Source organism: Seriola dumerili, unplaced genomic scaffold (genome assembly GCF_002260705.1).
Source record: "Seriola dumerili isolate Sdu_G_001 unplaced genomic scaffold, Sdu_1.0 BDQW01000138.1, whole genome shotgun sequence".
NCBI classification, from domain to species: domain Eukaryota; kingdom Metazoa; phylum Chordata; class Actinopteri; order Carangiformes; family Carangidae; genus Seriola; species Seriola dumerili.
In genome coordinates, this window is record NW_019174393.1 from 4,935,259 (window position 1) to 4,962,279 (window position 27,021).

Consider the following 27,021-nt stretch of genomic DNA (forward strand, 5'->3'; position numbering starts at 1 on the left):
TGATGATCCATCTGTCAGACCTCAGACTTTAGCCCCCACTGAGGTAATGACCACTCTGTATTACAACCTAGAGGGCTATAATAAGGTTAACCACCACGCCTTAGAAAACAACCCCAGATGCCATTGTCCCCTGTAGTCCACCGACTGAAGCTAATTGGCTAATATGGATCTATTTGCCTCCAGGGCCCGTTTCTCTCTTTTAGCATCTAATGTCACGGATCTCTCTTCGTCCCCCCTCTGTCTGGATAGTTTGACCCATGTGGGCTGAATGGGGACAGCGCTCCATAATGGCTACTCACCGGAGCATCAAAGATGGCCCATCAAGACATTTAAGGTGGTTCGTCGTTTTGTGACGGGTCACAAATAGCCGAAGCACATCACCTGTCTCCCTCCCCACTCTTCTCTCTCTCGCCGCTAATGCTGCATCAGTCATCCAGATGTTCTGCCCAGAGGTCGCCAAGCCTGCTGTGACTTTGAGCAAAACTTCACCTGCATTTGATGGCGACTCCACCTGCGTGTCATTCTAAGAGTTGGGAGGGGAGTGGGTGTCATACTTCTCAGAACAGAGGCACACTGCAGAATGACATGCTGGCCCCTCAGCCCCTGGAGTGCTTTTGCATAATTTGCTCTTTTCTTTGAAAGCAGATACTCATCAAAGAGAGGCAGATAATGAACGATGGCCTCGTCAACCAGAAAAGCCCAAAAAGCCCTCACTTCTCTTTGATTCTGATTTCTTATTTTATACAGCGCAGCGGGGTGATGGTGTCGTAAGGAAAGAACAAAATTTCCATTTCTTCCTCCCACCTTTCTTTCTCCAATACATCTTATACAGGATTCATGAATTCCTTTGAACGACTCTGTGTGCGTCCGTATGTCAGCTCATGTGCAGCACATGTGCAGGGACGTAGCTTCCATTGAGGATGCCGGGGTTTTGTCTTTGGTGTTGTTTGTAGGACTTTGAGGGTTTTCACAACCTTATGAGGATTTATATTTTATATTTTACACTAAAATGACTAGAGTTGAAATAAGTAGTCAATCGACAGAAAATGAACAGAATCACTTAATCACACGAGAACATTTTCAAGGAGAATACCCAAAAGGAAAGCAACGCCAATGTTAACTCTTGGCTCTATGACGTCTTTTCCTCTACTGAAGTTAGCACGCTAACCAGCTAACTCACTGCAGCCTCCAGTCTGACCTTAAGACGTAGCGCTGCTCAGAGGGCGTATTATATAAGCTCTTGTCTTGTAAACGCAGGGATGTTCAAAGCTCTTGACAAGCGACGATCACCACCACCCGATCCTGGCAAGAAACCACATTCAGTGGCATAGGAAACTTACAAATAACCTCTTTAATCCCAGAGTTGAATTAAGCTGACGCGAATAGGGACGCCAATATTGTTCTGTTGGTTGGTCCACAACTTGGGCTCAGACTGAACTATCTCAACAGCTATTGGATGGATTTATGGTCCACAGAGGATGAACCCCACTGATGCTTTGACTTTTCCTATAGCATCATCATCAATATAAACAGAGAAAAGCAGCTCATTTTAACACTTAACAAGCTGGAACCAGCAAATTTTTTGTACTATTGAAAATATTGCTCAAATGGATTGACTCTTTAATCCATTATTAAAATTGTTTTTTCAATTGAATACATCATAAATAAAATAAAAAAAATATACCTGATTTCCCGCAGACATCAGCACAGGATGTTCTGCCAAATCTGAAGAATTGCTTTTTTAAGTCTGAACTGTTGTTCGCTGGTCTGGTGGCGGAGACGGCTGCCAAGACGTTCCCAAATGCACATTCTGCATTCTGTTGTTTCTTTCTCGCTAGCTCATTAACATTCACAGGAAAGTACACACACACACACACACACACACACACACACACACACACACATTTAAGCATATTCTTCCAAAGCTGGGGCACTTGATAGCAGAAGCAGACGGCTAATGAAGACTTGTTTAACTTCGCTCATGAAGTTGTGCAGCACGTCAGAAGTAGTAGTTGTATCGTGCTTCAGAAGGAATGCACACAAACTCTTCACATGTGCTTTCACACATGCACACACACACACACACACTCTCTCTCTCTCTCTCTCTCTCTCTCTCTCTCTCTCTCTCTCTCTCTCACTAAATTATCACAGCAGAAGCAGGCCCACACTGACACGGCTTGTTAAAATAGTGGCGACAGATGCTCTCCAAGGAGCAGACGTTATGTACAAATGAAGACCAGCGTAGTGTAAAAGCTCCTGAAAGCACACAGCGATGCTCCCGCCATGTGGTGAATGCTGGGTTAGAGGGAGAGCTTTATCATGGCTGTAGAATGGATTAGACTGTAATGAAATTGGGTTGTGGAGTGAGATATGCGATAGGTTTGGAACAGATATGTCTTCCTCTCTCTCCAGTTCTGTCTTTTATACGTCTTACCCACTTGCCCACCATGTCCCATTTCCAAACTCCAGTCCTCTGCTTCTTCTTCACATCTTCGGCTAATTAAGAGATCAAAAAGAGGGGAAGAGATGATAAACCAGTTCTCCTCCCCTGTTTGTCTCTCCCTTTCTCCCCCTCTCTCCAAGGTTGTTTGTGCATCTCTCCTTGGCAGTGTTTGTGCGCAGCCTCTCCCATGACACGCAGTGTCTATTACAAAGCCTTTAGCCCGATGTAGATTAATGGAAAATAATGAGAAGGGGGGCATAAATATGCATTGCCATTCTGTTGGGACAAGCATAATGTTTTTTTCCACTTTATTGAGACACACACATACACTAATGGCATGCATACTCCACACTAGTGCTGAAACAATTAGTTGATTAATCGTTTTGTTGATCTTCAGAAAATGAAGCAACAACAGGTCGACGCTTACGATGATTGGCAGTGAGGAAGGTTTCAACCCTGTCTGCTAGAAATTACATTTCTATACAAGTAAGGTGCAAAATAGTCATAGGGAGGTGGTAGGGGTGGATGGTGGGTGTAGCCCGCGGGGGCTCGCATCATGAGTCCTGCATGTGGTTATGTTAGTCAAAGGTAGATCGATAAGGTTAAAGATAGACTGGTTTCTTTTTGTAATGTTAAAAGTAAAGTAAAGCTGCTCTAAAACACACGCAGGTGATTTTTTTTCTATATTTAATCAAAACCACAATCTTTCATCTAATTTTAACTGAGTGCTGTGAAGGCTTAAATATAACAGAAGCTATGAGCAGCTTTTGTATTGCTGGAATTGTAGAGAAGACAAATAAACATTTAGCAGATTTGTACAATAATGATTATTATGTTGATGAAAAGAGCGGCTTTTCTGTCATGTTGCTTTTATTAAATCAACTTAATTCAATCAACATTCCAACTTTTTAAAGAAGGTGCATCTTTTGGTCAGGAAAAATCTATCATAAAATTATATATATTTTGCACTTTGTTTTTTAAGTTTTGATATCCATGAGAAGATACATTTTATTTATTTTATATCTCAGTGTGGTTTCACATCTCCTCTCTCAGGCTTCTCTCTGAAACTCTAGTAACAACAGGTTGGTGACTGTTTTCTGAGTGATGGAAGAAAAATATGGTCGATTTCAGGTAAACACTCAGAGAAACCAAATCCCACAAAGTTGGATGGTGGGTCCAGGTGGGCGGGGCTTGGGGGCATGGCTGAGTGATCAGTGTTCCGTTGTGACATCACAAAGTTCCAGAAGTCCTGACAGCTCGTTTTAAGGCTCAGTGTCTGTGTACAGGCTGTGTGCATTTCTCTGTGGACTGAGCGCTTTGATACTTTCACAGTATTAATATAGAAGCTAGACCTGCTTTATAATCAAAAGACATGGGAATATCACTTTATACAATATGGGACCTTTAAGCTACAGAAGGGCATTTTAATTACCCAGATACCTGCACTAAAATGTAACAGTTAGCTGGAACACACATTTTGCAGTTGTTTTATCTGTTACTGTGTTTTAACTGTGAATGGGCAGTGACCTAAAGCCACAGTTTCAGATTCCCTGTGCACTTGTGTAAAGGTACAATGACAAATTATTTGAATTGTCAGCCCACTTCAGCCTCTCCCCTGCTCTCAGTTGTTTCCGCTTCTCTTTCATCTCCTCGTGTATATCCCAGAATTTGTCCTAATTAGCCTCCGCTGTTATTCTGGCCCTTTGTCTGACTTTTGTGTTGGAAAGCAATCAGTGCAACGCAGAGACGAGGAGTCGCCACAGGAAAAGAAATAAAAGCAAACATCAAGGCCAAGACTTCGAACACAAGATGCTAACAACAGGAGCACGAATTAGACTCCATGCAGGTTTTCATTAATTTGAGTGCGTATCATGCATATTGTGTCCTTTTAGTTTATTCACCCCCTCATCTTCTTCTTTTATTTTAAGCTATTTTCTTAATTCGTGCAAACAAACAACCGTGCACTCAATTTAATAACATGCACACGCTATACATTTTTAAAGCATGCTTGAGATCATTTAATTTCAAACTCAGTTTACCCTCTTTCAGTAATTGGGTAAATCCCATTATTAGTGTTAAAACATTATGTTTCATTCACCTGATATTTTGTTGGATAAAAATGTATTTACTTTAAGGCCCAATATGTGATTTTCTGATCACATAAATTACAGGTATATTTACATTTTTACAATAATAGAGGACTAATAGTTCAATCAACATTTTCTCAATAGCTGATAGTTTAAAGGCCAGTTTTGTTGCTGTTTACAAATGTAAAGAAATGCATTTATGATTTAAATAAGCTTTGCAGCTAAAGCTATAAACCTTAAGGCTGTGATGAAATTTGATATTTTATCTCACTGACATTTGCTTCATTGTTTGCTGTGCTACATGCGCATCAGAGCTGTATGATGTTACTGCCAATAGAAACGGAACATTTCCTATTTCTGCTGCTTCACATTCAGAGCATTCAACTGGTGAAATGGGTCGGCTTCTACTGTGAGGCAGTTATAGGAAAACACAACGTATTTGTCCCATGAGGTTAGCACTGACTACGACTGATCATCAAGAATGTGTTTACAAAACATTTTCAGTATGTTTTGACAGTCCATCAGTTTAAAATTCAGCAGGAAGTAAGTAGAAGGAAAATAACTTAATTATAGAGATTAACTGAAGAGATTTGACAAATAAAAACCTCAAACAATGAACAGTTTTTTTTTTCAAGGCATTAGCTACCAACACCATTGTGCTTTTGTTGATAAGAAATAATTAGCACAGACGCTTCCAGCTAATAAATCTCCAATTCATCATCATGTCGATTTTAGAAGGTGTTATACTTAATTGTCAGTTGCAAAAATTTCTAATTAACACCACGTCTTAGAGGAAGGTTGATGAATGCATTCCTTCATGTAGTAGCTTGTATTGTAACTTCAACTCCAAGCTTTCAGTTTAACTAGTTTCTCTGTGCCTGTCAGCCTGTGTGCCCTCTGGGGATGACTGTTCAGCTATTTTTCCCACCTATCTATCAGTTTTTTTTTTTTTTTTCTAAGGCCATTCCCATCTGTCACTCAAACAGACAGCCACCCATCACGATGCGCTGTCACTCTCTTCCGACCCGGTTTATATTCTCTGGATAATCAGTCCAGGTGTGCAGGATGTTGTATTTTCACACACTGCCACCATCTCTCCATCACTTGCCTTCACCCATCACTATAGATTTGGCAGTGAGGAAGAACGCTCTGGCATCTGCAGAAGTGATGACACCGTAGTTCAGTTTATTGTCACTCCAGCATCATTTTGTAGACGATTATTGAGAGGATGATCTGAGAAAAAGTAGTATTATGGCTATTTTAATGAAGCTGGAGCCAGGAGATTATTATCTTAGCCTAGCATAAAGATTGGAATAAGGGAGGAACAGTTAGCTTGGCTCTGTCCCACCTATTCACCTAATGAACACAGGAAGTCACAGCTCCCCGCCAGGAAGTACAGAATCTCCTGTAAAACACAAAGTAATAAACTCTTTTAGTATGGATTAAATAACTAAGATATAATGTGAATGTTAGCGCTGCAGGTTGACAGATTCACTGTTGTTGGCAGACGGAGGCTAGGTGTTTCCCCCTGTTTCCAGGCTTTATGCTAAGCTAAGCTAACCAGCTTCTGGCTGTAGCTTCATGAGTGGTGTCAATGTTTTCATCTAAATCTCTGAAGTTAAGAGAAAAAGTGTGCTCCCACAATGTTTCTGAATGACTTAAACAATCAATCACTCATGAATATTGTGAGTATTAATTGGGGTAATTGATTAAGCAATTCATCGTTACAGCGCAACACTAATCAGGTAATGTTATGACCAGAGTTTCACAAAGAGCAGAGAACCTTTCAGGTGTAAATATTCAGTGCATCCTCTCCGTTTCCCTGCCCTGTTTCCTCAGTGCCTCAACCTCTGTCTCTTTTTCACAAAACACCGACCGTGTCTACTGAGACACGAGAGAAATCATCAGGTCTAATGTGTCTTTTCGTGCCTGTTCACTGACCAACAGCATCTCTCCCTGTTAGCGTCCTTCGCCTTCTCTCCTTGTGTTTTTCATCAAGTCAAACCAGCTCTGAAGTGGAAATGAAGCCATCCTGTCTCTGGGGACTCAGAAAGAATGTGTTTCACGATGCTTAGCTACATACCCCTCTACCCGCCCACCCCCATGGGATAATGGATGGTAAAGAAAATGCCTGACTGACCCCTCTTTATTTCTGACACTTACACACATGAGCACATTGCTGCATCATCCCTCGCTGATTGTCTTCAGACCTCATTCTTGCGTAAAGACAGTAAGTGGGTTTTTAACTTTCCCCACGACAGGCATTTGTCACCATTTCTCCTCTCTCCATTTCCTGCATTTCTTTCATAAGAGCTTGGCTTGTTTTATTCAGTCCCTTTTCAAGTTCCCTCTCCCACTCGGTTTCCAAGTATCATCCCTCTCTAATCCCTCAAGTCTCTCTATAACCTCCTTTCATTTTCACGTATCCAGGACATTAAGGTCCAGGCAGGCACACTCATTAACAAACAAGAATGCATGCCACATCTCCAGGAAAAAAAAAACACACCAGTTTTTCTGGGAGCTTTTTTTTTCCCTCTTCCTTCTCTGCATATTTTATTTATTTCTGCCTCACTTTTCTGCAGGCGGTTTGAGTTGAGGGATGTGGGGCTCTGAGGGTCCGTGATAAGGGGCTTCCATCGGCTCCACGCAGGGACTGGCTAGATAGGTGAATACTAAGCTGCACATTGCATGGTTATCTGCCAGCAGACACACACACACACACACACACACACACACACACACACAGGCCTAGTTTACATACACAAGTATACACATATGCACCTCAATGCACGCGTATTTTCACACAGACATATAATTTAATACACAGAATAAGAGCCTATTATTTATTTTTAAACCAAGACATTTATTGGCGTTCATTTTAATTTTCTACAAAACTTTCAATGAGAAAAATGTTTAAAAATACATTTTTTTGCTTCACTTTTTGTTGCCTCAAACATTTTCTGAACTGTGACCTCATTAACTGAAGACTACAGACGTTTGTGTGGAGAACTTCCTATACATCCTGTTTTTTTGTGTCCTGGTTGTGCTTTATTTTGCAAGTAAAACTAGCTCCAAGCTCTTTAGCTAAGCCTCACTGTCACTGCCTTCTTCTATTGTTTTATACTGGCACATATATTTATTTATTTATATCACTTTGCAAATACATTGAGGACATTGTATTTACAGATCAGGGGTGAAGAAGGACAATGCACTGTGTTCAGACCCCTTCACTTTCTGCACACTTCATTGTTTTGTAGATTTAATCGTAAATACATAACATGTCAATCTGTGTTCATGATAATGTGAAAAAGGCAAATGACAGCCTGCTTTGCCATACGGCATTTAAAGGACTTTGAGAACATGAGGAAAGAGACCCTGCTATGATGAGACAAAATTTCAACCCTTTGCACAGAACTTCAAGCACCATGTCAAGAAAACACCAGGCGCTGCTAATCACCGGACTAATACCATCCATATGGTGAAGCCTGGTGGTGGCAGCATCATGATGTGGGCGGGTTCCTCATTGGCAGGGATGGGGGAGGCTGGTCAGAATCGAGAGAAAGATGAGTTCTGCTAAAACACAAGAGTGGTCCTTTCAAGAAAAACCTCCAGAGTCATTGTTGTTCAGCACAACAATGACCCGAAGCACACGGCCAAGTGGAGTGGCTGGGACACATCTCTGACTGTCCTTGAGTGGCCCAGCCAAAGCCCAGACTTAAACCCCCATAGAACATCTGTGGAGAGGCGTGAAGATGGCCGCTCACACACACTTCCCATCCAATTTGACGGAGTTTGAGAGGATCTGCAGGGGAAAATGGGATAAACTGGCCAAATCTAGGTGTGCAAAGCTTGTAGAGACTTACCCGAGAAGCCTGAAGCTGTAATTGCTGCCAAAGGGGCCCCAACTAAGTACTGAATGAAGAGTCTGAAAATAAGAGATTTTGCAAAAAGCGAATGGTTCTAAAGGCTTTCTGATGCCACTGTAGATACTGTATACATACCATGACTATAAAATTCATACATGCATAATACTTTGAAAGCACCTCCACAGACACAAACTTAACTCTGACCCGTGCGTAGATTCATCCCGCTGACCTGCCATTCAAACGTGTTGTTTCAGGGGCTCTGCATGTGCAGCCCACACTCTCCATTCAGACATCACTAGCGCTAACTCAAGGAGGCAGATTAATGCGGGAGGGTTCCAGCAGGTGGGCAAGCGGAGGAAAAGGTTAACACAACAGAAGTGATGAATGAATCACTTTGAGCACCATTGTTTCGTTACACTCTGCCATTGTAGCCGTAATGATGTTTTTGCGCCACTCAGAAATTGTCCTTTATTCTTAATCAAAATTGATTTTATTTTTGACTCGCCCTCCCTGCCAAACCACCACGGCATATGAATGTGTTGCATATGTTCGAATGTGATTAAGTGTATTTAATTAAGCGGCAGCCAGATGGTCCAGCCAGTGATTTTTATGCCACCGTATGTTTTATAGTATAGATTATAACCTTATAATGCATTTCAATGTTGTGGCAGTGGGGTGAATGTGAAGGTTTATAGTCACTTCACTTGAATGTTTGACCTTCACTGTGCAGAATGATGTATATGTGCAGAGTTTGAAACTCAAGGGTGTTCACATTAATCCACCATTAATCATCTGATATCTATGAGATGTGACATCACGAACGGTGTTAGCCAGTCGTGATCCACTGCGCAAGTGACTCAGGTGTGATGCGGAAACTTGAAGCATCCAGTGCACATACACTGAGAACGAACTTTACAGTGAGGTAGGAGGCATATTGTTGTTTCCCGAAGTTGAGCTTCTGAAATTAACCAAATTTGAATAATCATAGATTGTGAATTATAGATGTCCTTTTAAAAAAAAATGGAGCTAAAAAAAAAAAAAACACAAATTATTATTCAAAGCAGATCATCTTTTATGTCATGAAAATGAAACTGGGAAGTGTTTCATCAGTGATTTTTCGATTTTCTCAGTAATTTCAGTAAATAGTGAAAAATATTTCCAAGGTGATGTTCCAACCAACTCCCCACTCCACATTCACAATACTGTTTTCAGTCTACTGTTGCATTTGACAAAGAAAAGCCAAAGGGTTATTTGGCATTTTTGCTTTAAGAATTATTAATTGCTGATCTTTTTTTCAATCAATGAACTAACCATCATTTCAGCTGCAGATCTGAACAATGTTTTTAATGGATCTCATTCCCATCATGTGACAGAAACATTGCCATGTTTAAAACTGGTGAGCTTCCCTGTCATTGGACAACCTGAGGCAGTTGTGTGATGGCAGAGTGAGTGAGTGAAGGTTTAAATACTGTGCCTGCTTAATATTACATTAGATTTTTATACCTCGAACTTAGCTGATACATTGATGTTTGTCTGCTAGGCAGGTAGCATAAAACAAAAAACATTACAAGTCACAATACACTAGTACAAATATATATTTTTTAAAAAAAGCACTTTGGTATTATTTAGGTGGGATTATCCAAGGCACACATACAGTATCAGAGCACTAAACATCTGCATTTACATGTCGGAAACTCTTAATGACATGATGCAGCATCGGGCATCTTCTGGAAAATGTGTGTCTCCTCATCATTTGGCCTTCTGGTAGTGTGATGGACTGCTCGGCTGTTGTTTCACCGGCGGCCATTTTTAAGGACGAGATGATCCATCTTCAGGACAAACACAGTTAGGAATCGACTTTCAGGTGTAAACAAATACTTTTTTTTTTTTTTTTTCAACTGCTGAGCTATGAACTGTCAGAACAGTCACCCAGAATTACTGAATGTCCTTTCTCACCTGGACAAGTGAGTGACCCATTAATCTACTGTATGTCCGCGGTGTCATTGTACCTTTGCTTTTTAATTCTCACTCCCTCCTCTCCCCGTCAGTCCTCTCTCTGTCCCTCGGGGGTGTGTCTCTTTGTATTTATTGTCATTAAGCTGCTTACTGTTCTCCCATCATCCATTCATCCATTCATCCCCGTGACTGTGCCACTGCTTTCTGATAGAGTGCTTATACATATATTATTCATTTGATTGACTCCCTCTAATCGCCTCACAAGTGGCAGAAATTAGTCATTCCAGAAATCCCGTCATTTGCATTCTGTTCGGGGGAGTTTCGGCGCCGGCGTTTACCGAATCGAGGTTGTTTTCCTCTCCCTCGTGTGGAGCAGCGCTTTTGCCAGGGGAACCAGTTGGAAAGGGTCAAATAGAGAGACGCCGGGAGCAAAGGAGGGACGCTTTGCTCACAGCCAAAAAATCAATGAGGCTGGATATTCAACACTACTCTGTGGTTTTTATGGTGGCCCATAAAAACCCCATTGAAAAAGTATATATGGCATGAGATGATTTCTCTGTGGATGAAATTGGATTAAGCGTAGTGTAGAACGAAGAGTCTGGCCTTTTTTCCCTCTCTCTCTCCCTTTCTTTCTCTGCCCCCCCTCCCTCCATCCCCCACCACCACCACCACCCTTCACTTGACTCGCCCACCCCACAACCATTAAACTCTATAGGAAGGGAAACCTAATTACATGGCTGAAAGTGGCCATAGTGAGCACTATTAAAAGGATCCAATTAAAGTTTGTGCGGCGCCGGCAGTGGCATTCTGGTGAGGGATTATTTGTGGAGGTGGAATTTGATCTGTTGCACGGAGAGAGTCGTCCATTGGCCGAGCTGTCGTAGATGGGTGGCGGGTGGGAGGGGCTTCGGAGCGCTCCAAGTAATTGGATCCTGAATTAATAGACGCTTGTATCAAAGAGGTAATGAGAGAAAGAGACACTAAGAGGGGGGGGTATGTGATGGAGAAGGCTGTAGAGTCAATTTATTTAGGAGATGCTGTACCGATACTGCAGAGGAAGTCATGTTTGACTTGTTTCCCACCATGCTGACGAATGGATTACCATGAAATTTGGTGGACAGATTGGGGCCAAAGAAAAAGAGTTTTTTTGGTGTTAATCCAGAGTGTGGTTTTCATCTTCAGAAGCAACACAAACATGTGCGACAAAGACAGAAAGAGATAGAGATTTGATTCCAAACTACTTGGGGTTTATTACAATATGGGTTTTATTTGTAGATAAGAGTTAGAGGAGAGATCTGTCTGATACGTGTGAAGCTGCAGCCAGGAGAGAGTTTTGCTTAGCTTATGCTCACATCAGTTTCCAACTTATAAATAGTTTTCAAATCAACATTCAAGTCCTAATTACTAGAAAACTTGAGATTTTTCTGACAGCTCCCACTTGGAGCCAGAAAACCACAGACGCATCACATCATGAGTCCATTGTTTCCTGAGGTAATTAAAGCGGATAGCGATGTGTTTTCCTCTCACCTCATCATGCTGACTAGATCTATGGCTGAAATATGTTGTCCCCGTGTGAAACCACCTAGCACCTCCTCGCTCCTTCCCATCCTTCAGTCCACCTTCAGAGGAGCGAGTGTGTTTAAACACAGCCATTATTATTTATGGAAACATTTTCCGCAAACCATTATTTACTCCAAGCAAAGCCCGTTACTCTGGAAGCTCCCAGGAACACTTCTTTCTTTTCTTTTTTTTGCCTTGAGCAACAAACAGGAAGGAGGAGGATAGAAATCATGAATAATTTGCAATCACTTTTTAAAAATTGCTTTTCATTATTCATGGCTTTGTATTGGTTTGGATACTTGTAAAAAAAAAAATCCTTCAGACCTTCAACTTTTGAGTGGATTTTAGTTAAGGCCTGAAAAACCCCTGATGACTTGAATCAAACAGTGACAACAAAATCAGTGCTTGTTCTTTCAAGTGGCAACTTTGTTCCCCCATAAATCCACATGAGTTTTTATTCATTTATTTATCACAAGTACCGTCATTAGAGCTTTTTTTTTTTTTTTATAGTCACAATGTGTCAACACAGTGTACACAGCCCTGCAGGCGCGCAGCTGGCCACCAACGCCTTTATTTGGTTGAATGTAGGTTTTGACGTCAGGTGACCAAAATTAAATGTCAGGACGTCTAATGTCGACATCAGTTTGATGGAGACGACACAGCCGATGATATTTTGTTGGTTTTAAGTTGTGTCCGATGTCTTCCAACCAAGTGCGTTACTGGAGGACTTTACTTCACTATATGTTTCAGGTATGTGACGTATGACTTTTACTCCACTACACTTCAAAGACAAATGTTGTTCTTTTGACTCCTTACTTTGAAGCAAAGCTGCAATAGACCATACGCTGTGTTCATCACAGGAGGTCTTATCTGAAGCCCATGTTTGAAGTTTTAGAAATAAAGAAAGATTCCTTTCGTTTTAAATCTTTTCTGTGTTTACCATGAACAAACTCCGTCACTGCCAACGAAAAAAAAAGAAATACGTAAACGGCAATGGCTCCTTTTGTTGATTCAGTTGGGTTTTTTATGGCCGTTTCTGTAGGGTTCGGATTTTATTCTACAGGTCCTACAGTCTATCAGTGCATTCAGTGGGTGTCTTCATTGGATCATTAGGTTTTGTAAATCAACTGTGGAACAACACAAATGTGTGGACATAAAATAAAAAACATTTTGAATACTGAAGTATTTTGAAAAGCAAGTACTTCATTACTCAAGTAAAGATTTGATTGAACAACTTTCACTTGTATTCGAGCAGGAGGGTCAACTGTACACTTTGACTGTGTGCTTCGTCCACCTCTGCTTTATCTCTTGACATGTGAGATAAAAACCCACCATCTGCAAACAGTTTGCTAACGTTGGGTTTTGACGTCAACCAGATTTTCATTTGCAAACAAATGAGGCCTCTCTGCTGCACTGACGTCCGGTGCCTGCTGGGAAACGGCACCTCCAGTTAGAAAGGAACGTCCCAGCAGAGATCTTTTTCACCGCCTGAAGTCGTGCTCCTCACTGTCTTCTCTGCCACAGTGTAATTGCAGTACAGGAGAAGCTTCTTGTGACTGAGCTACAGGCTTTGTAGCTTTGTAGCTCTTTGAATGAAACGAGTGAAACAAAATGTATTTCACCAGAGACATCCGAGATGATGGCATTTTTGAGTAGCTTGAGTCCTTGCGGAAATACATGGTGTGTCGAACCAAGACATGTCGTGACTACGGCACACGCCTGTAAATAAAGGGAGGGGGAAACAGAGCAAAAACAGCCAGTGGATCAAAGGGCAAAGTGTGCATGAAAACACAGGCAGGATTGCATATTCCTGCACTTGTAATGGGAGGTCCCCCGTTGTTCTAACAGCGGAGGTGAGGCTTGTAAAGTGCTTTTACACACATCTCACACATGCAGAACGCTGTAGGGCCAATAGCGGGACAGGGGCAGAGGTGATGGCATTATGAGATAGCTTAGCCTCTGGTATTAAAAGGCCAAGAGGTCCCAGTATGAGATGATTACCACCACACGGAGCGTAATGATTATTCCAGCCTCTCTGACCCACCGGGCTGTCGGTTCAAATCTTTCACTCGATCGGTAGAGGTTACGAGAAACACACAAAATTGTCTCTTCTGATGTTGCGGTTGTTGACACTGGAGGACTGGGAGGGTAGACGGTGATGGAGAGCTGGGTCGGAGCGGGGGCTGATGGGATACGTGTCGGGTTGTTGTTACGGTAGAGCGGTCAGTCTGAGCCTCCAGGCTCCGCTGTCGTGACGGGGCGTTATGAATGAATAAAAGCGGAGCGGGCCGTCCTGACAAACAGATTGTGTCATTGGGTGGTAATGCGCTCGAGCCAGTGTGGCCCTGGCTGGGGGGATTAGGCTGACACAGCAGCACGTTCACATCCCTGATCACTGCACACACACACACACACACACACACACCCAGAAAAACTCCCACCCCACGGCCACATATCCAAACGGATGACATCAGCTTTCCCTTAATCTCTCTATATCACTGCCCTCTCTTTCTCGTCCCTCTTCTTCTTCTGCTCTCTTTATACCTGCCCATCGTCGGCTCAGTGTGTGAGAGATTGTGTGGTCTACATAACACAAGTCCTCTGTGGATTCAGAGGAAAAATGGAGTAGCTGTGGAGAAAATGAAACGGCCATCTTGTGTTTTCTATGATTTTTTTTTTTTTTTTTTTTTTTTGTGGGGATCTCTCCAGATTCCAGTTGGTTGGCGTGAACGCTCGCTCAGCTGCTGCCTGTCAAGAGTGTCCTCCACGGCTTTGAATTATTTTTAGGGTGTGTTCCTCTTTTCTTTTTCTTTTTTTTCTCACTCTTCTCTTTCCCCTGCAAACATGATGGCTTTGATTCCCATGGAAGTTGAGATGCGGCGCAAGACCAAAGGCGATCTCTTTTAGTGGCATGCTGCAGGAGCAAGAAGAAATAGAGGGAGGCTTGAGATGTGATGAAAGGAGCCATTCACATCTTCCCACGAGAGACACGGAAACGAGGATAGAGGAGCTTGTTCTGATCCAGTTCTCAATGATAACAGATATCATGATGACATCCCTGTGTAGGGGTAGGTTGTTTTTACACTGTGTATATTTATCTTTGGCTGCACGCTGTACCACGTGTGTGGGATAGGCCTACAATTGCTTGCAAATGAGTTACAGCCTGAGCGTCAGGCTGACTTGTTGCTGCCAACTTTTGGGATTCACAGCCACGTCCTGTCCCAAATGTGTTTGATACAGCACTTAATCAATACAGAGAGAGCTCTTTGCAATGACAGGACCATCCGTCACTGTCATGGACTCTGTGGTAGTTTATCACTTGTTTAAGTGTTTGACTGCTGTGCATGGGCTCTAGAGTAACATCTGCACTCGGCTGAGGACTTGATATTCACGCAGCATCGGCAGATTAAGATGAAGGTGTCACCGTTGACCATTAACTAGAGGATAAGATGTTTTTTATCCTCCTGCCTCATGATCTGTATCAGAAGTAGAGCTATGACTTTAATGTAATGATTATTTTCATTAGATTAATATGCTGATATTTTCTCGATTGTCCGATTAGATAAAGTGGGCGGGAATTCATCCATCACAGTTTCCTTCAGATTTAGGTGATGCTTGTTTTGACTGTCCAAAACTCAAAGATATTGAATTTACTATTACACATGAAGAATGAAGGCAGCAAATGTCTGAGAAGCTTGAATTAACAAATATTGAGCATTCTTGCTTGAAAACAAACTCTTACCATTAATCGATTATCGTAATGGTTGCAGATTAATTCTCTGTTCATTGACAGCCTCCTTGTTCCTGCTTGCTCTTCCTAAGCTCAGAGAGAATGCGATTGAAGTCATATCACTTTCATATGTCTTTAAATTCATGTATAACATGTTCAAGAAGCGACATACAAAATAGTTCCCAGTAAAAAAAATCAATTCTTTCTACTAAAAACTCACAAGAAAATCACTCTTTCATTTTGCACACATTCACCTCTCTAGTCATTTTGCATAAATAGAAGCTTCAGCTCTCTGTTTATGCTGATTATGTAGTAATTTGCTAATTAAATCTAGCCTGTGCTGTGTTTTAACACTCATTGCCCTGTGGAGGTAGCAGGAATGTGCTAAGAGCAATGACGGCAGTGATGAGGAAGACGGCAGTCTAGCAAACATGGATCTAAATAATGTTCAATTTCAGCTTTCAGCTTAGGAGGATGGAAATTGTTTTCAGTGTGTTTGTTAAAGTTAAAACATATATTCAAAATAGTTTGGTTAGAAAGACTGAATGTAAAAACTCTCATACGGTATCTTTAATGTAATCAGATTATATTATATTAACTTTTTTACCCTATAGTATGACTAATAATTTAAAGGCTTAAATCATTACTTTTACTTATTCATCCGAGTTCTGAAACTGATGCTGAAGTCTTAATCCTGTGAAAATATTACACATTCGCTCCTTATGAAGTCAAACTTGCTGCTCTGCGTATTAACGCATCACATGATTTAACTGCATTAATACATTTTCAGCCCATTTACAGGGGAAGTCTTATCACATTTCGACAGGGTATTACATTATCAGATGGTACAACCTGTCCTCACTCGATGTAGGTTTGGCAGGATTTCGAGGCTCCAGCTTCACACCGACATGTGTGTTTGAATAAATTAGATTTTCGAGCAGCCCCTCTTGATCTTCTCACACAAGCTTGCAGCAACAGTGTCGCTATGATTTTTTCAATCTTTTTTTTTTTTCAAACTGTTAGCATATGTGCAGCTTTGGAACTGTATTTGAAGCATCTAATCAAACTTTGCTCACAATTCAGGGGCAAAATGCTCGTCTGGATATGTGAGCAGTGTTTAGTTTAGAGAATGTGGTTTTCAGGCAGCAGTTGTTGGCTACTGGGATTTGACAAGCAACAAGAAACAGTTGAAAAGTGAATATCATGCAAAATGCTTTGCAGAGAACATAACACTGACCTTTTCCCCTCAGAGGAAACACGAATGGAAATGATTAATTAAAGTTCCACTCCAGACAAAATACTCAACTATGATTAATATTTTCTTTTACATGGTTAAAAAATCAAAACTGCTGCTTCCACTAGCTCGACAGGTGAAAGAGCAGTGCGTGTCAAGATGGTTATCGGAGGAGGAAACGTTAGAGAGACTCAGCCACGTGTTAGAGCCTCAGTCCGACCCACACTCAGGAGTTTTTTAGGGACGTATCAGAGCAGTTAGCATAGTTATTTGTTTATATTGTCCGTTAGCTTGGACTGGCTGTGCTGATGCAAACCCTCTGTACTGACAAGGTTTCAGTGATCAGTGAAAGAGCAGCGTGTATCAATGTAGTTAGCAGAGGAAACATCAGAGAGACGAGATTGGTTCCTTAGCTTTGTGATGAATGAATCTCTGGCTGTCTGCATCTGTTTTTATGAGACTGTCATTGGTGCGTTGTAGTTCCGAGGAGGAAATGCGCAGTCATGGCGTTGACTGCTTATTTCGCTCATGGTTTGTCTTGCATTATATAGAAAACACCATATGGACGCATTAACAAGTTAAAAACTTGATTTTCACCTGAGTAAAGAAGTAAGTAGTTCTCTTGTAATCTCCACTTTATTTCTGCTGATTTGTCTCTTTAATGTCCATTAAAAATTTAAAGGACACTTTGTGAATGCTCTGAAAATTGTAGGTGATAGATGCCGTCCCAGTGTGAGTATGTTACAGTTAATATTTTGTTTGCAGTCTGCGGTGTATTCATGTGTTTTTGTCCTTTGTGGGGAAAAGTGAAAAGGCCAGGAGATGAATCCCCTTTAAAATACTGGCCTCCAATATGATTCTCCCTATGCATTCCCCTTTTTACCACCTCTTTATCTCTTTATCAGCCCTCTGTTCTCGCTCCTCTCCCCTATGGGAGGAGGATGCAGTCATCAATATCTCTGGCTGTGTTACAGGCGGTCCACCCAGCACCTCCTGGAGGGCAGAGCTATTAATGGAATTCAGGGGAGGGCGGCAGAGGGCCAACAGGCAGGGGAGTGCGGTTCAGTGCATGGCTTTCTCCAATCCATCCCACATTACTGGCTGTCAATAAGCAGGAGAGCAACACAGTCATTCTCGCTGAACTTGACTGAACTCGAATGAACCTGAAATCTCATTAAGTCGGGTAGAAGGCACAAAAATGACTGATCTTTGGTCAAGAACCGAGGGTGAGGTTTTGTAGCCGTGCTTTTCCAGGGATGCCAAACATTCCCCGTCAATATGATTAGATCACAAAGCAACCATATTAACTTTCATCACCAGCAGCCTCCTCTGCACTCCCTGCTCAATAGACTTTATTACCGCTTAAATGATATGTAATCACAGCTGATTAAGACCGTGCTCCAGATCATCAGTGAAAACAGTGAATAAGCACATCGCCACACTTGCTGTCTGTGACGGCAAAGTGCAGCGAAAGCAGCTTTTGGGTGGGCGCGCTGCAGCGGTTCTCTGTCCTCCATCAGTCCATTTGCCCGCCGGCAGGCACTGAATGGCAAACTAATCCATCCCTCTAATGCAAGGGCATTACAGCTGCCCGTCACTTCCTAATTGGCTAATGGCGAGATTAGGGTGGCTACAATAGGCCGTGCTGACACTGTCTTGGCCAGTCATAACAGAGGGTTTAGGGTGAAAAGGGTAAGACCTGCCTTACACGTCCGGCCTGGGCTATTGTCCACAGCACTGGACTGTAATAACAGTACAAAAAGGGATGGTGTACACTGCCGGAGGCTATGAGCTAGCTGATCCTGTCTCCAACCTCAGACCCCTGCTCAGCCTGGTTGCAGTATATATTCTTTTAAAGCTGCGTGACATGACCAGGTCTGATGCACCTGTACTTGAACTGCTGTCAAAAGTCAAACATAAATCAAAGCAGATGAGCTAGAGAGAGATTTTCAAACTTGAGCACCGCTGAGATTGTGTGAAAGTGGCTGCAACTCAATAGCCAAATGAAATTGCTATTTCTCTGTGCGTTTGAAATTTGTCTGGAGTAGAAGATGAAAAGAAACAAGCCGGAGGATGGGAATAGAAGAGAGTCGGAGACTTCAGAAAAGATGGTGCAGATAGACGAGCAGGCTCCTGTTCTTTCCTGCAGTCTGTCACCTCACTGTGGCTGATACCTAGACTACATATTTTCTCATACACCACATAAAAACTCACACAACAATTCATTCAAGATAAGCTCTCAATGAATGGCTAACGAGGCCTGTGTTTTTATTGTGTTTGAGGGTATGTGTATTTTAAACCAGAGGGAGAAAGATGGACACATTAATTTAATGATGCCAACAAGCTGCTTAGTGTTTATGCCCACCCTGAGCTACAGCAGTAATAGTGAAATATGTGCTCTAGTTGTTGTAATTAATCTGAGTATATTATCACTGACACTAGTTGTCAGATAATTGGGGAAAACAGTCACCTGTTGCTGAACTTGGGGTTAGCGTTAAGGCTGATTTCTTGCTAAAATGCATGTTGTTATTGACAGACTTCCTCTGCAGTATTTCTTCACGGCTCAGTGCTACACAGGTTAGCAATTAATTAACCTGTCAGTCGCACATCAAAGGCAACGCCCAAAACATCTCACAACTGTTCAGAATCCAGCACAGCACCAACACCGGCACTTGAACAAGCTCACGGTGACGATGCTAACATGGTGATGTTTAGCTAGTGTTATTTTTACCATGCTAGTCTGGTTTGTTAGCATGCTAACATCGGCTTACTAGACCTAGGCTGATGGGAACATCGTTAGTTTTACAAGTCATCAGCCAAAGTATTGCATAAAGTTACATTTTGAACTCGTGGTGGCGTTAGAGGAAACACCAGCAGATCAACAAAGCTATCGCAATTCATCCTGAATGTCTGAACCAAACTTTGAAAGGCGATCCGTCCAGTAGTCGTCAAAATATTTCACTCAAAACCACAAATGTGAACCTCATGGTGGCGCTGGAGGAAATGTCAAGAAATCCCAATAGTCATTTTTAATTGATAGGACAGTGGAGATTGACAGGACTCAAAGCATCTGCACCAACATGGTATGCGCCCTAACCATTCAGCCATCGGGTCACCCCCATTTTAATGATTATTTCTTAAACCCTCATTGTATTCGCATCAGGTGCTGTGTTGACCAAAGTCAGTTGTGAGGAAGCGGCGATGGTGTCATGTCTCAGCAAAACGTCAGGACAGGACGTGACGACCTGAGAGAGACGAGGCACATTCTGTCTCGTCTCCTCCTCTCACTTTATTCATTGTCTCCCTAAAATACGCCAAACACTTACCTTCCAGCCTGTGAAAGAGCACTTACATCATATCTCTCCTGACTCAACACGCCGTCGCGTCGCTTACTTTCTGCCTCTCTGTCTATAATTTAGCAAAAGGACGTTATTACCGTTTACATTTAGAATCACATCCAACCGTCTGTGTAACTATATGGAAATGATTTGCCAGGATGCTGATGGTGTAATCACTTCCCCAGGGTCTTTACACACACTCTGACTCCTCGTCGTGAATACACAGCGGAGGCTCTTTCTCTGGAGGTCAAGATCGTCTGGATCCACATTAAGCTCTTATTTTATTGCCGACATTTATCTCAGGTTCAGATTCCGCTCAGGTTATTGTGTTCGTACTGTGCAACGTGCCAGTGTGAAGAACGCAGGGGTCGTGCGTTTAATAAAGTGTGTTTTATTAACATGCGCGTAGCTCAGAGCCATGTTAATGTAATCTGTAGGAGCACTAGTCCCAGTGTGAAACCACTACAGGTGTGTGAGCTGTGACCGGAGCGGGCCGGTAAATGGTGCTCAGCTGCACAAGTGAGAGTTGGACTCGTGGCCTGCGGTTGTGGAGTTGAATGCGGCTCGAGGACGTACTGGAGAACAGCGGAGTGGCTGTAGGTTTACAAGAGCCTCAGCCCACGCTGCAACTTAAGCTGCTCCCTCATCCATTACATGTGCCGCCTCTTTTTCATGAATCCCTCATTCTCCCCCCGTGCTCGCTTCCCGCCGCCACGACGACCACAATCTCAATAGCTATTATAAGCGCTCCCCCTTTTTCTCTTCCCGTGCTGCCTCTCTGTTTTGTTTCCCCTTGAATATTTCTTACACAGTTGCAACAAGAAACAAACGTCCTGTTATTCATTGGTTCACCATGGTCTGTTTGTTTTACACTGTCGTCTGTGGAGACCATTAGAGGCCGCCTTAAGCGTAAAGGTGGATTTATACTTCTGCTCAATAGCGCACAGTGGTCCTGCTGTAGATGCCTCAAGCGAAGGAACTGACTCAGAGTTTGGCGTTGGAATTCACCTCTTAATGGCACCACAGCTCTTATTGTGCCATAACGTGCTTTAATTATACAGTATAGCATGGAGTAATTGTGTTTACATATTTGGTGTTGATGGGAAGTTTGCTACCCTCCAAAAGCTGAAGCATATTTGTGTTTCAGGCTTTTAATTTGACTTTAAAGGAGCAAAAAGAGGTGAGAAGGAAACAACAGCATAGAAATATCTATAAGAAGTAAAATGTCCCAGGATTCAATTTAATATATCTGTTTTTTTCTGTGCATCCTCAAGCCCCAGTGTTCAGGTCAAAGTGACACATTCATCAATCACTGGCTGCAGGAAAAGAGACTTTGAGCAGCTGCTCTGTTTGTTGTTCAGCCGTGACAAATATGATTTCTTCTTTATAAATCACTGCGATCATATACTTGTACTCACACAAATGTGCTTCCTCCTCAAAATTCCCAGTGCATGATACAAGACGATGTGTACAAATCAGGTGCAGTGTGTGTGTGTGTGTGTGTGTGTGTGTGTGTGTGTGTGTGTGTGTCTGCGTGTGTCTGCGTGTGTCTGCGTGTGTGTTGAATTTAATCCAGAACATGCATGTGTCGTTTCCTGCGAATCCCTCGTGCATACGCATGACATTTGAATGCAGTGTAAGAAACAGCTGACCTTGCCAGCGGGAATGCAAACTTCTATATACAGAGGTAACTAATGAAAGTAAATTCATTTCTCTCTATATCAGAATAAATATCAGCCACAAATAGTAATGAACTGGATTTGATATGATGAAAATCTTCAGCTTTAACTGTAAAGCTTTTAAGGGACTGAACATGTTTGTGTGACAGTGAGAGCACTGCTATGTGCTAATGTTTAATCTTACAAAGAGTTTTGGCCTGTAACACACTTGGGATTTATTAGCTTGAAACTGCTAATATGCCTTGGAGTAACTATTCTTATATGATCCGAATATCAGTGAATCTCTAAGTAATCATGTTTGCACTCTTTGATGTTTACATCAAAGTACTATAAGCCCAGTGTTGGTGAAAACAGGACGATTATTATTAAGCCTTTCTCCAGCCGTCTTGACGGTTTCACCACTATCAGTCCAAGCTGACCAGTTTGTTGCAGTCTCCGTGGCATCTGCAGTATGTAGCTGCTAGACTTAATGTGGTTACTCTTCTGGAGGTGGTGCCCATAAGCTCCATAGCTTCAACATACAGTTATAAATCCATCTTAATACAGGTGAAGTGCTGGCCAACAGCAAAGCAGAGATGTACCCATTACTAGCTTACTGGATTGTATTGTTAATTGTTTTGTCTGCTTGTTTTACTGTCGCCTCTTTTTAGACTCTACATCCGTACATCTTCGGCTAATTGTATGATATTATCAATCGTTCTATCTGTCTGTTTGTTTTTGCTGTTGTTGTTGTGTCTTTTTAGACTTTACCTGCATTTCAGTGTAGTATTTTACTTTCATATCTGTAGTGTGTTGTGGTTTTACGGTGATGGAAACTGACTATTTTAATTACACTGTATGTCAAAGACCTGCTAAGGACAGGAGTTGAAAATTAGCAATAGCTACAAACTAGGACTTAATCAATCAAAATATGCTTGAAATTTGAATATGGCTGAGCGCGGTATCGCAGGAGCTGCAGTTCTGTTTGATAAAGGCAAAATGCGTCACAACTTCAGTCTCGTGCTCTGTATTGGAACTATGTTAAATTGCATTGTCCCTATTGAATAGATAGATAAACTATATTTAAAAAAAGCTACTGAATATGATCCACGTAGTTCATCTACTGAGATCCATCTCCATTACTTTGTTCCTCTGCGTCGTCCTGTCTCACTAACTGAACAGGAACAGCCATACCTTCAGGTATCTGTAGTGAGAGCTTCCCACACTCCTGAATCGGCCCAAATCCACAGACACACCTGAGGGGGTTTGAGAATCCAGGCTCCCGCAGGCTGACAGAATGATGGACGCAGTATTTAACCTTAATGGGTTTCTCAATTTTCAGTAATCAAGGCATTGTAAATAATGATTTTGTGCCTTCCTAAAAATATCCAGCGCCATTATACCTGCGCCTCAGAAAGGTCGCTATAATCTGAGAACGGGTGATTTGCTCTGTAGGATCATGACCCACATACAAAGGACTGAAAATCCAGAGGCATTGTGACTGCCTCCTTTTGGATATTGTCACCCGAGAGAGAAGTCCCCTCCACCAGAAGATGATGCTAAATATAGTTCTGCGACATCAAAGGTCCTCTTTGAAATGTGTGCTCGCGCGTTTGTGTGTGTTTGGGTGTGTGTGTGTGTGTGTGCGTGCGTGCTGCTCAGCCAGTCGCTCTGCCTGTGAGGGAGGCTAATCTGACGGGTACACAAGCCCCCATGCAGACAGACACAATCAAGAAACTCTCCACTGGAGGTGCGACACAAAACGCACAAACACACCGACACATCCACTCACACAGTCTCTCCAGCAAATAACAGCGTTCCCTGCTGCTCATTTGCTTTTATAAGCTCTTACAAATTCCTCCGTCAGCAGGTCGCGGTGGGACGTTTGAGCTCTGAAGGTCGTCAACTGGTAGATTTCTGTTTTTTTGCACACTTTTTATTCCATATGATAGTTGTGTTTCACAACTCGATTGCCCGAGAAAGAAAATGACTCTCATGACTGAATCTTGTGTAAACAAAAAAAGCAGAGTGCGACTGCTGCAGTCCCCATCAGATGAGCTGAACATAAAGCCTTTTGTGGGCTTAGTGTCTCAGTTTAAGGGCCAGTTAATCAGCACATTAACAAGACAACATAGGAAAGGCTTGGCAAGCAGCTTAATGCTTTCTATTCACTACATTGTTTGATGCTGTCTGGATTTTATATATACATCTATATATATATTTGGGATAGAGTTGTGATTGCAAATGCTTAGCTTTTTTTGATTATTTTTTTCTTTTTCTTTATTATTTATTTCTAGAATTATTTGATAGCGACATCAGAGAAACTGCAAACAAGTAAGTTTTCCAGCAGAATGAAAAAGCAGGGACATTACAGTTCACGGTCAGTGCCTGAACCCACAGACAACAGTTCAGAAATGCTTGTTGGAAAAGGATTCTTCTGTCACAAACTGTCTTTTCAGATAAACTGTCAAAAGCTCTCTCTGCAATATCTCTGAAATAGGGTTTTGATTCAGGACGTGTCGCTGCTCATCCGAAAAGTTCTGAACAAGACTTTCCTCGAGAACTTGAAGAAGCTTTTTCAGATGAACATAAACACAGACATCAAACTACCTGGATGAACCCGCTCGGACATTTGATGCCGAGGAAGGTGATCACAGTACTGTTACCAAAGTTACCTTTGGTTGCTATCCATGTTTGATCCCAATCAGAAGGGAGGGGGGGGGGGTCTGCGCTGTCGTTTCCAAAAGTCTCCAGTCTACAGCACAACCCCCGAAGTTTTCAAACTAACACGGATCCAGCAGCGTTTCCAAAAGTCTTGAAGACTCTGGAGTAGTGGACGCCAGACGTAAACGAGGCAGAAGTGATGCGTTTTAAAACTAAAAGGTATCGGTGTGGACGTAGCCTGAGGCTGAGTGTTTGCGCTCATGTCATCCATATGGCCGGCTTCGCTTTGAGTGAACATTAGTCGGACGGGGCAGAGACACATGAAAGAACATTTTTTGTTTTTTGTTTTGTTTGTTTTTTGTTTTTGTTTTTTGGGAGGTTTTTAAAGCTTTTATTTGACATGACTGTAGAGAGACAGGAAATTGAGGGACAGAGATGAAGGGAACGACATGCAGCAAAGAGTCCAGCCAGCCGGGAGCCGAACCAGGGACTCGCTGCTCACGTGGCGCGCGCCCTTACCACTCGGCTATCAGCTAGATGAAGCTGGTGAGAGGCTCTAAATGTGGGTTTTGATACTTTTCCGGTGAATTGTCCAGCCCTAGTTCTGGGCAGCCATTGGTTAACCTCAGTTCATTTCAAGCATGTGAAATGTGCCACCTTCCTGACACGAAGTGGGCCAGAAAAAGAAGAGGGTACAAGCGCGTTAACGCTATACAAATTTTACTTAAAGGTATAAAGGTAAAGTAATGCAAACATTTCCAACAGACTCGGGTAATGTTCACTTTTAGGGACAGCGAGGTGATTAGGGACAGATGATCCTTTCCTTCATTTTTAAGTGAACCAAGGAAAACTAATGATTTCATCCTCTCTTCACTTAAATGCGCTCATTTTCTCCCAGTGGGTCGTCTGAGCTTCAGCTCATTTCACTGATAAGTTCTGTTTGTGTAGTTAAAAGCGTGATAATCAGCGTTTACGGAAATTGAAACCTCTTCAATTCTCCCAACTCTCTCTGTCCCACAACTGAAGAAACTTCCACAGGTGTTTTTTTTTTCCCAGCCAGGTGTGTAGTGATGCAGGAGTGATGTCAGGTTGGCCTTTAAAAAGTCAAATCACACCACGCCACCTACCCAGAGATGATCAGCAGCGCAGTGGCTCCCCAGCTAACTTTAAAACGCACAGATGGAGGCTTTATACGCCCTGGTGAGAGTCTAACAAGTGCGTTTTACGTGCTCCTCTTTTTAGAGTGAACAACCCTCGCTCGGATGAAAAACCCATTCAGCACCTCGGGGGCAGAGTGGCTGCGTGTTATCACAGCCGGGATCAGTTTTAACAAGTCTAATTAGCGCACGGTGATGGGGGAAAGTGTTTAGGAAGTCATTTGTACCTCGGTTCAACATCATAAACACTCTGACGAACGTTGTTGTAGCAACTGGAGGACGCAGACGATTGTTGTGGCGGTGACATAAAATGCCGCTGTTAGAGGGTAAAAAAAATAAATACTTTCATCACTTTTTGTGTTGCAGTCAGCTGGCTCCTGTCAGGGAGTCCTCCACTTCGCTGTCAGCTCCATGCAGATTGACTTGATTTCTCCTCTTGGTGTCCAAATTGCATCACTTAGCTCCTGAAATGATACCACCACCACCACCACCACTCCACCCCCCAAACCCCTCATCCTCTGCCACACACAGAAAGCATACTGCTCAAATATTCAGCCTCAGCTGTGCAAAGAAGGAAAAGGACAAAAAGGAATAAAGAGGGCACTTAATGAACAGAGCCGGTCAGGGTCAGCGTGTTTCAGCTCCAGTTTGTTCTGATCTTCCTCTAAAACACTGACAAAGATTACTGAGTCTCCTCTCGTTCAGCAGTGAGTGGGCGTCCGCGGCGCCGACGGCTCTAACTCCTCTCGCTTATCTCCCGCAGGCACAACCAGGCAGCCCAAGGAAGGAGAGGTCCCAGGGGTGGATTATAATTTTGTGACCGTTGACCGGTTTATGGAATTGGAGAAAAGTGGAGCCCTGCTAGAGAGCGGAACATATGAAGGTAAGGATTTAGTTGAAGTCACGCTTAACAACGCGTGTGATTGTGGTCGTCCCTCTTTGTGATATTTCTACTTTTTTTTTTCTTTTTATGGAATTTATGTGTCAGTATGGAGCTCTTTTTTTTCTTTGTGTGAGTGACAGCAGTTTGAATGAACGCTGAGACGGAGCTCATCACTCCACACACACACACACACACACACACACACACACACACACACACACACACACACTCACACTCACAAGTATGCCATCCATCCATCTTTTGGCTTTGCAGAGACAGGAATGTCATCACTCATGAAGGACAGTGAGAGGAATCTTCTGTAAATTCTGAATGAAGAGACGCCAGCGTGCGCGTGCACACACACACACACACACACACACACACACATACACACACACATACATACATACATATATATATATATATATATATATATATAGGCCTA

At 42.5% G+C, this 27,021-nt stretch overlaps 1 protein-coding gene across 1 annotated transcript in view; it reads left to right on the forward strand.

Annotated features, from left to right (window-relative positions):
- magi2 (membrane associated guanylate kinase, WW and PDZ domain containing 2) overlaps positions 1 to 27,021 on the forward strand; it is a 215,526-nt gene that overhangs the window by 112,649 nt on the left and 75,856 nt on the right. The window contains 1 exon segment of the mRNA XM_022749101.1: positions 26,457 to 26,576. Within this exon segment, the coding sequence (XP_022604822.1) occupies positions 26,457 to 26,576 (120 nt within the window).